Source organism: Carya illinoinensis, chromosome 11 (genome assembly GCF_018687715.1).
Source record: "Carya illinoinensis cultivar Pawnee chromosome 11, C.illinoinensisPawnee_v1, whole genome shotgun sequence".
Taxonomy (NCBI): domain Eukaryota; kingdom Viridiplantae; phylum Streptophyta; class Magnoliopsida; order Fagales; family Juglandaceae; genus Carya; species Carya illinoinensis.
In genome coordinates, this window is record NC_056762.1 from 39,379,578 (window position 1) to 39,390,497 (window position 10,920).

The window sequence follows — 10,920 nt, forward strand, 5'->3', positions numbered from 1 at the left end:
ACATAGGCTGGTACAGGCTGAAATATTGACTGATATTTAGATTTGTATGAAATAGATAAAATACTTGTATCGGACCAATGGCCGGTATGGTATAATATTTAAAACACTGCTATGAAATGCAACTCTACATTGCTTGTCGGCTAGACAACGAAACAAGTTTTCAGGGGCAAAACTTTCATGCTTAAAGAAGAGAAGCAATCCCTTTGTGACAAATCTTGGTGGTGTCGTCTTTCTCAACTGCATTCCCCATTCCCATGCTCAACTTTGCTTGCATCAAATCGAGCATGCCGTGGTTATTTCCTCTGACCACCATAAAAGAGTCCTTAGAGATCTTATATTTTACATCATCCGAGTGGAGATCTAGCATTTTCCATTACCCAAGTGGTTAAAATTGCCTTCACCATGTCTCACATCTCTAAGCACCAACTTGCAGTAGGTGTTGGCTTCTAAACAAGCATCTGCCTTGACTTAAGTGGGCATAATTATCTCCTAAACACTTTTGACTGCACTAGTATTTCCATAAAAGTAGGAAATTTAATCCAATGAGCTTCTTTGTGACTTACTAAAGGAAAATGTTAAACAAAATCCACCTGTTACAAGCATCTGATATTCTCTTTTCAAAGTTACAGTAGCAGACACTGAGAGTGAATATTATTTTATATTTTATCAGACCCAAAAATATAAGATATTTTACACATTATCAGACCCAGCTTATACACCTGTCAAGTGAATGTGCAGATACAACGAGTGTCACATCTGATTTGAGCAATTATATCATTCTGGTTTTCCTGCTTGTGCCTGCCTACGGCTTTGGTTTTAGTTTAAGGGAAACGCTGCAAGAAAAGTCATATTTTACATCAGGTCCATTATACCAATGAATAAATCGGGGAAAAGGAACACAGGCCAGACGAAAATATTTACCTATTGATACAAAAACGTTTTCCTGTGGGAGGTGGACCATCGTCAAAGACATGGCCAAGATGAGCATCACAAACAGCGCAGAGAACTTCTTGGCGAGGCATGAAAATAATTGACATATCTACCTTTGATTTGACATTGTTTCCCACAGGCAGGTAATAAGAAGGCCAACCAGTTCCACTATCAAATTTAGTGGATGATCTGGAGGAGGAAATACGCATAAATTAGTTTTAGTGGTAGCTGTGTGAGCAAAACATATTAGGTCCAATGAGAGTCTCTACAAGTTCATTACTCACTCAAATAGAGGTGTGTCACAACATATGCAATGGTAAGTTCCAGGGGTTTTGGTGTTCCAATATTCCCTGAACATGAAAAGGAAAAATAGCAAACGAATTAGAAAAATCACAAATCAAAAAAGAATCAGCTATATTGGCAGATCAGGTTCAGTTTATCATATATGTACAGCATGAGCAAAACCTCCAGCCTCCCTCCAGAAACAAAATTAATAGACATGCAAGGTTCTCCTGATTTATGCAGAACATTGTAGGCTTAGGATGGTGGCTTTGCACTGAACAGAAAAAGAAAAAGGGAAAAGGGAAAAGAAGATGGTGGCTTTGGAATGGGATAAACTCAGCGAACTAAATATATGAATACCATCCTGATTTAGGAGAGGGCTCATATACACATTGGGATAAAGCAAGCCTGTATCCTCATCCTGCCCAACCCCGACATCATCTCCAAAAAGTGCATCACGGCCCTTGACTAGCTCCTGTTTCTCAAGTGACTAAACCTCTAGTGATTGCTGAGCAATCAACTGAAAGTATAGGTTGTTTTTCGCAGTTTTGATGCATTTTTGTCCAACCTTATGAAGCATTCATGAAGTAGGTTATTCAACGGGTTGTCCCATACATGCCTCATAACGGATATGCATGAGTGGCCTCCAGATTCCCTCCCAACCAACTACATACAAATGAGAAAAAAAATTCCACAACTCTGTGCAAGTCTAAAAACTGTTTGAAATCGGTACATAATTGTTAAAATGGGTAAACAAATTGACATGGGTACGTAATTGTTAAAATGGGTCTAAAGAAATAAGCCAACTTTTCAACTGGTCTAAAAAATTTCTTTCATTGTCTCTTAAGTGTCGATTTGACTAACAAGACGATTTTTCTAATTAGTACATTATAGTTAGATGATCATAGGTCTTGACTTTCATTTCTCATGATAGAGTCTCAGTCTTCACAATATGTACTTGTGCCTTTGAGACCTCATAGAAATTAAATTCTTCATATATCAAGACTAACAAAAAAACTAGTCCACCAGAAAACTATTGAAAAAATATAGAAGTTAACAAAATGTACGTCCTTGTGATCATACCCAGTGAAAGCCCTCTCGGTTCCCTTTTGACGAGTAATATAAAACTGTTCGCCTGTGAGTCGCTTCTTCCACTCTTCATTACTTATAGCTTTATAGTCGGTGCTTCCTGCCTCTGCACCATGACAGAAAAAACCATTCACTATTAGCCTTATACCACTGAAAAATGGAAGTACATCATTAAGATATAAAGATGTAGGCTTACAACCACTCAAGGTGCCAGAAAAAACTGTATGTATTTAATTGAAGGCAACCAACAAAACCACCAACTGGAAATATCAGACCAGGCCAAAACAAAAACAATCACAGATCTCATCTGCACTACATTCCATAAATTGAAATCACGCCATAAGAAACTAATTTCCCTTTGATTAAAAAGAAGTTGTCAAAAGAAGCTTTGACAACTTCTTTTTAACTTTTGAGATCTTGGGTATGCTAAAATTTGGAGCAAAAACTTTTTTTATTAGCCCCAAATTTATTGTGCTAACTGCAGTGTTAAAGCTTTTCAAACGACAGTCACAAATCAATACTTAGGGCCCGTTTGGTTACATGGATCGGATGAGAAGAGATATTTTAAATAATAATAAATAAAATATTATTATAATATAAATTTTTAATATTAATTTTATATTAAGATTTGAAAAAATTAAATTATTTATTATATTTTATACAAAAATTTAAAAAAATTATAATGATAAATTAAAATGAGATGAAAATTTTAGTTTTGGATAACCAATCCGGACAATTAGACTGATGAGAGCCCAACATATTGGTTTCCCCGTCACTTTATATAAACTTCTAGCCTTCTACGACCCTTTATTGTACACAATCTATTTTAAGTGCCTCTTTCAAGTTGGATGAGAGTTGGAATACCGAATACGGTCTAGTATATAGCATTTTCCTTTTCAAGTTATAAAGAAGAGAACAACTGATAACAATTTGTACATCGATTTACACTTTCAGATGAGTATTTCTCCCACTGGGTGGATGCTACCTCCATGTCAAAACCTGGATTGATTTTTTTAACTTCCTATATTGATATCATACTCATCGTTCACCAAACAAACGGGAGGAACAAGCGCTTATGTGTGTGAATGACATGAATCAGAAAAGGACAGTGAAAAATGAAAATCTTCATATGAGAGAGAGAGAGAGACCTTGAGTGCTGTCTGGTTTCTGGGAGGAAGCTGAGGAGCCCATGGCACGGGCTGACAAAGAAACCGTGTTGGATTTTCTCAAGCCTTGGGAACCGAACACAAAAAGCTTGGATTTGACGCCCAGTTCTAATTGGCTTTTCGTGGAAATATAAATTCTTGGAGATGCTAAACTTAAACTATGAGAAGCCATTGCCGCCCGACCTTTAACGATACCTAAGACGTGTTCCAATGACCAAATCCTCAACGCCTCTCGTTGTTTCTGGATAATAGTTTTGTGCACTGCTCGAGCATTGACGATGATGGTTTATACTTCGGGAACCGTCACATTCCAACACGTTAGCGAACATCTATTGGATGCTTCTGTTATGAGTCATGACTGGCTGAGATAAGTTACGTTCAGTGATAACTGGGACAGAGGATCTGTGCTGGTGAAACGTGGCGGTTGTAGGAATTGAGAGCCCTGCATCGGCCACGTTGGCAAAATACTAAATAGATGTAATCTTGAAGTACGGTTTTGAACAGAGGCCCAATGGGTGGAGTCTTACATAGGTATCGGCCTAATAGGCCCAAACTATGCCCGAGTCCTTGTGTTTTGCGAACGAACCTCCACAGTACAATATCAAAAGTCAAAGCCAGAGTTCCAGTTTTACGAACGATTTTCGCAGAGCAGAATTGGTACGTGTGAGAGATGAGAGGAACGACAATTTCGCCATCAAACCATTGGCATCTCCATACGCAAAACAGTCCCATAAAACAAATAGACAGAACAATCAACCTAAACCCACTTGTTCAATTCAACAAGAAGCAAAACCCATCAAATGGAAGACACCCACTTCTGTCTTTTGCCATAAATCCCTCAAAGACACAGACCCCAATTACCCCAAATCCCGGCACAAGCCCACCACTTGTAGTTTTTGGATCAGCCAATGCAGATATCTATCTGGAGATTGAGAGGCTGCCGGAGGAGGGTGAGACCATCTCGGCCAAGACCGGCCAGACACTTGCTGGAGGCAAGGGTGCCAACCAGGCTGCCTGTGGTGGCAAGCTCTCTTACCCAACCTATTTTTTGGGCCAGGTGGGTGAGGACGCCCATGGGAAGTTGATCATTGAGGCTCTGGAAAATGGTGGGGTACGACTGGATTATCTTAATACTGTGGCCGCCGCACCCACTGGGCATGCTGTGGTGATGCTCCAGTCTGATGGGCAAAACTCGATCATCATTGTTGGTGGTGCCAACATGAACTGTTGGCCTGAGACTATTTCTGAGGAGGCGTTGGAGGTGGTGAAGAATGCTGGGATTGTTTTGCTGCAGAGGGAGATTCCAGATTCGGTCAACATTCAGGTTGCGAAGGTCAGAGCTTTGTGGCTCTTAAATTATTATTTTTAAAAGGTTTATCTTCTACCCTGATGTTTTAACTTGTGAATGAGATTCATAATTGTCATTCTTTATCTTTGCTGTTGTCAAGCGATTAGAAATGTATCCTCTCGTTCTCTTGCCAGTTGCCATGCCTAAAAAATATATATTTAGAATTATAAGAGGAGAAAATTTGCATTTTTGAGATGTTAAGTAGTAAATCAAGTGCTTGTACGCAAATTATATGGATGACTCATGAGTACCTCGATTGATTGTTGAGTTGTATGTTGTTACCAATAAAATTCTCGTTTACCTATCAAAAAAGGATTGAGTTGTATGTTCATGGAGAAACTATTAGATATCGATCTGGGCAGACACTAAATTTAGATTAATTTATCTTGCTTCTTCTATCCTTCAGCACCATATTCTTTGAGCACATGTTGTCGGCGGTGCCAACACTATTAATAGGGAAGGATGGAATTGAGTTGAGCTTTCAGTAATATAGTGGATCCAACCAATGAGCTATAGTTCAATTACAACTACTCTCCTTATGAGATCGGGATAGAGGGGGAAGTTGTGGGTTGAAGGCAACATTAGCTTTGGTTATACAAGTGTTCAGATTAGGTTAGCTTTCTGATAGGCAAATACTACCAATGACCAATATGGGCATAAATCACCCTCCACCGTTTGATTAATTTACATGAGGTGTGCAGAAGCACATCTAATTGTTGAGATTAGATATTTGGGACATCTAAATATTACACTGTAAAGTAGGAGGATGGTGACAGATAATTTGAGTCACAAAACTTAGTTATCACCATTCCCAACATTAGGTAGAAGTCATTCTCTCATTACATATGACACATGTTTCTCAAGCAATACAAATGGGAAAGCTATTTCATGTTCAACAATCTCTAATTCTCTTAACAAGTCCATGTTGTCGTGTACTACATCTAATGTAATCTCCAAGGTACTTCATTATTTGCACTAACTGCATGAATCATTGCTTTCATCGTCTCCCTCAAATGAGAATTATTCTAAATGGCAATTTAGATTCCCTTTTTTGGAAATTCAATGGTGAGGCCATTTTCCTTTGGCTGGACAACTGGCATACAAAAGGGCACTTGTACCTAAAGTGGGGTAATAGATAGGCTCGTATATGGTGCTGAATGCAGTTGAAGTGTGATGCAAAAGTATCTGGGGGTGGCCACCCTAGATCTGATGACTTTTTGAAATTTAAGGTAGACTACACTATGCTTTGTTTTTCAGAAAGATTGTGTTTCTTGTCTGCCATCCATGATTGGAAAAAAAAAAATGCAACTGCAGAAACCTGGGAAGCTGTTAGGACAACCTTCCTGTTGCTGACCGGTGGAACAAGAGACTGATTGGCTTTATGGGGGCTACTCTGCCGATATGCTATGTTTGTTTTATGAAAGTAAGGTTGAATATAGAGAGCAAATATGTTTGACTTCTCTCTTTCTAGAGTGTGGCTAGCAGTGCTTAGAAAATGTCTAAATACTAGGCAAACTCAAATCTGGGAAGAATAATTTAGTGGGCAGTAAGCAAATGCAAAGGAATAAGTTTCCATGCCATTATGATTAAATTTCCTGAGCTATAGTTTATCGCTTATCCTTAGAAGAAATGACAGACCCATAATGGTACTCGGTGGAATTATTATTGTGGACTGGTGCTGTTTGTGTAGAAACAATGGAGAGACAGTGGACCACATACTCCTACACTGTAAGTTCGCAAGTGAGATATGGAACTACTTCTTCAACAGAATGGGAATAGCATGGGTAATGCCAGGTCGGGTGGTGGAGCTTTTAGCAAGCTGGCGAGGAATCTCCGAGACTCCGCAAATTGCATCTTTGTGGAGGATGGCTCCAATTTGTATTTTTTGGTGTATTTGGAATGAAAGAAATGAGAGACTTTTCGAGGATCATGAACGTTCCTCGGAAGAGTTTCGGAGTTTGTTATGGAAGACTTTATTTCTGTGGGCCATGGCTTTAGACTTTAATGGCCTAAGCTTCCATGATTTTCTTGCTTCTGTCTCTAGTTCCTAAATAGATGTATGCTCATGTATACCTCCGGTGTACCTGGGCTATGCCCATCTTTATCTTAATAAAGCTTTCTATTACCTATAAAAAAAAAATGGTACTCGGTGGAATGAATAGCGGGGAAGCTATATTGAAGTTTACCATAACAGTTGTTAAAAATTAAGTTTAATCCTACTTATAAAAGATAAGATAAACTGTAATCCTGTAGGGGAAAAAAAACTCTAGAACTCCAGCTGACAACAAATGCTGTGCTGCAAATGGAACATGAACTCAGCGGTGTCTGCAGAAAACTAAATGTTACTTTATTACTACTAGTGTGAATTTTAATCTTCTTTGCATGTGCAAGAGAAGTGGAAAGTCTGTTGATCATCTTTTACTTATAAAAAAAAAGTCTATTGATCATCTTTAAATCCATTGTGAGATTGCCAGTGCTATGTGGAGTGACTTCTTAAGTTGTGTGGGTTAGTCTTGGGTAATGCCCAGGAGAATTAAAGGGGAAACAAATGAGAAAAAAAATACATTGTTGAACTTGACTTATGAATGTGCTTTCAAAGTACTATGAAACATATACTTAGAGGGGAAACAAATTTGGAGGGACAATCCCTTCAAGAAATGAGCTTTCTCCCTTAGAATTTCTTATCACTATGCCCATAACCTTTGTCCTGGTCCATATCATTTGGGAGTTCAATTCGAAATTAGAACTGTAACTCGCTTTTGCTTTAAAATGTATGGTTCTATGAGGACATTAGTTTCTCCGCCAAATGGACATACTGAAAGTGGAAGTTCTTGCCATTAGGAAATGTGAAATCTAACTGTTATGCTTCCTCAGGTCATTATTGAACTCTTTAAAAGAAATGGATACATGGTATTCCTAGAAATGTTTCTGCATCTTGGTTCTTTTGACCGACTTGTGTTTTGTAAGTCTAATTGAAGTTTATGTTGTTTCTACAGGCTTTGATTTTCTTGCAGATTAATTTTTCTTATTTCTGTTTCAATTTCCGTTTGCAGATTTATATCCTCTCTGCTTTTATCTTTAGGTCCTTTACATAATCTGGTTTCATGTTCTGTATACAGGCCGCAAGGAGTGCTGGGGTTCCAGTCATCTTGGACGCTGGGGGAATGGATGCACCATTCCCACAAGAATTATTAAATTTCATTGATATTTTAAGCCCAAATGAAAGTGAACTTAGTCGTTTGACAGGAAGTCCAACTGAAAGTTTTGAGCTGATTACTCAAGCTGTTGGTAAATGCCATAAAATGGTGAGTTTTTGCATGATCATCATCGTTGAAGGCTTTGTGCCTTATCCTTCGTAAAGTTTATTTTTATAACTGGAAATTTATTTAAATAAGAAAAGAAAAAGATTGCAGCATTTTTGGGCAAACTGGAATTTGATTGTTTTTGTTATTTTATTTACGTTCATATCTACACATAACCTTACATTCGTGCAGACGCATGCGCACACAGCACACACGTTTGAACAATGGGGCCATTGTAATGCTGACATCAGGTCTATTAATCCCAATACCCTCTTTGCTAATGTTGTTCTTATGGATCTTCTTTTCTTTGATGGCCTTATTTTTGAACTACAGATTTGGGCCATTCAATTTTGAATGGTCGTGCAAATGTGCCCCTGCTGGGCATTCCAGCCATTCGAAGTAATTGACTTCAAAATACTTTTATTTAGTGCATAATAAATATTTTTTTGCTTTCATGCTTATTAAAAAAAAAAATAGCACGCATATTTACTGCTCTAATTAGATGTACCATATTCTTATTATATATTCATTGTACTTAAATCATTTTCAGTTTTCCTTCTTTCTTCTTCGTAATAGACATGCAGAAAGATTCACTTTGCTTGGTTTTTGGTATATTCGAGAGGACTAGTAATAGAATAACTTTGTCTAGCAACCAAATGCATAACTGCATTCTGGATATGAAACCCATCTGGAAATGGTGCCAGGAATTCTAGAGTGTTCATCATAACTTTATTAAATATATCTTCTTTCAGGGGGTTAAGCAAGTCCTTGTAAAACTCGGGGCCAAAGGGTCTGCCCTTTTTGTAGAAGGTGAAGAACCGATTAAACAACCTGCCATATCTGCTGCAAAGGTCATTGATACCACTGGAGCCGGAGATACTTTTACTGCAGCTTTTGCTGTGGCTCTTGTAGAGGGCAAGTCCAAAAAGGAATGCTTGGAATTTGCTGGTATGCCTGGCAGCTTTTTTCCTATTTTATCCTTGAAAATGTTACTTATACCTCGGATTATGGTAATTCTCTGCTCTGCCATTTGATACAGCCGCAGCAGCTTCTCTCTGTGTTCAAGTGAAGGGAGCTATTCCTAGCATGCCTGAGAGGAAATCAGTTTTGGATCTTCTTCATTCTCAGGTTACTGATATTCGTCATAAGTGAAAATTTAGATGAACTTTTTTCTTCAGAACTGTCTTCCCTCCCTTTCCTGGGGCAGGTTCTCATTCACTCGATCGTACTATCTTCTCAAGATCTTTTCAGACTCAGTACTTTTCAAAACTTCCCCTCAGGAAATAAAATATTTCTGGTTTATTGTGTGGATATGTCTACATTGTATGCAATTTGCTCATTACTAACGTTTTCTCATATATCTAGCCCCTTTTAAATTACGTAGGGTTACATATTACTGCTTATTATAAACTTTGTTGGCGGATACTCTTCCCCCTTCTTTTTCCTATTGTACAAGTGCTACCTTTTGGATGCCGATACGCCAGTGGTGAACATGATTCGTAACATGAAGGGCTTTTCTGCCTGGAGAAGTTGCACGAGGTTCTTCCAACTTGGATGCTGATGGTGGATCTTCGCGAGAGTTTATTGTGATTTAAATTTCTTAGCCATTCTTATGATCTAATTAGTTGAATGAGAAATCAAACTAATGAATGTAAATAGCACTGTTGTTATTTACTTACTATAATTAAATTAATTGTTTTTTATTAAATCACACATCTAGCTCCCAGAGAACTTACTAAATGCTTATGCAATACATTCATGGCCAATTCAATCCAATCCGTCTTGGGATATTACATTGGGATTTGCTGATAAATATTATGTTTGAGAAACCAAATCCGCGCTCGAATGTTGATGCAACTTGCTTTAAGTCTCATCTTACTCGAGATTACGCATATATACAGAGCTAATATCCAATGGTTTCGATCGGTAGCGTCTTATTCCTTTCACATCATGGACTTTTAGCACAAAAGTAAGAGAGTAGTACAGATTTGCGAGCGTGCGTCGGTGCATATGCCCATACCTATTATACAGTAACAGAGTACTGGGGCTTCAACCTCATCTGACCTCCGTCTCCTGTCACAGCAAAAATAGAAGATTTTGCCCATTGAGTTTGATGGCGATTCAGCCCAGATAAAGCATGCATCAAGTTCTTTTGCACACAACAGCTCAAACCCTACTCTGATCTTAAAACCCATCTCACGTGGATCCTTCATTTTCTGTTCAGTCTACTAAGACACCTCTCTCTTTTAAATTCCAAAAGATTGATAAGAGGTGCATGCTTTTGATCTCCCTCATGAAACAAAGCTATGAATTTGACCATATCTTCTCTCCTCATCCTTCTATTCTCCCTTCCCCATTCGAGCTTTGCCGTGAGAATACTTGAAGGTACGTAATCCTCTCTCTCTCTCTCTCTCTCTCTCTCTCTCTCTCTCTCTCTCTCATTTTGTAATGATTACTTTCTCCGCTCCATTTTTAGATGCTGAAGTCAACAAAGTGATCATCAGAGATTTTTCAACAAACGTAGAGGACATGGTCAGCATCTAACGCCCCATCGCAGTTCCTTTCTTTCTTATATATTCTAATTTGTCTGCAATATTAAAGTCTCTTTCAATTACTCTCTTCCTTTTTTTCATTTCCGGCCAGTCGTTTGTTGGAGGTGATCATCATGTCCGAAGGAAAGTGTTGCATGAAGTATATTCAGGAACCAATCCTGTCGGTAATTCCATTGATCGGCAGCAAAGGTGGAGACCCAAGTCAAGAAGTACTATTCGTAACTCCTAATTCCCTGTCTCTTTTCACTACT

At 38.3% G+C, this 10,920-nt stretch overlaps 2 protein-coding genes across 2 annotated transcripts; one reads left to right on the plus strand and one right to left on the minus strand.

Moving 5' to 3' along the window:
• Nucleotides 1–514: 514 nt before the first annotated feature.
• On the minus strand, nt 515–3,732 carry LOC122281440 (peptide methionine sulfoxide reductase B1, chloroplastic). The gene is made up of 5 exons (XM_043092910.1): nt 3,450–3,732; nt 2,296–2,407; nt 1,215–1,280; nt 922–1,119; nt 515–833 (listed from the first exon to the last, which is right to left on the minus strand). Exons 1-5 carry the CDS (start codon nt 3,637–3,639, stop codon nt 803–805), a joined length of 597 nt encoding a protein of 198 aa, XP_042948844.1. The 5' UTR covers nt 3,640–3,732; the 3' UTR covers nt 515–802.
• A 319-nt stretch (nt 3,733–4,051) lies between these two features.
• Nucleotides 4,052–9,496, plus strand: LOC122281439 (ribokinase). Its single transcript, XM_043092909.1, has 4 exons — nt 4,052–4,800; nt 7,935–8,120; nt 8,870–9,065; nt 9,157–9,496. The coding sequence occupies exons 1-4, from the start codon at nt 4,138–4,140 to the stop codon at nt 9,267–9,269; spliced, it is 1,158 nt and encodes a 385-aa protein (XP_042948843.1). The 5' UTR covers nt 4,052–4,137; the 3' UTR covers nt 9,270–9,496.
• The last annotated feature ends 1,424 nt before the right edge of the window (nt 9,497–10,920 follow it).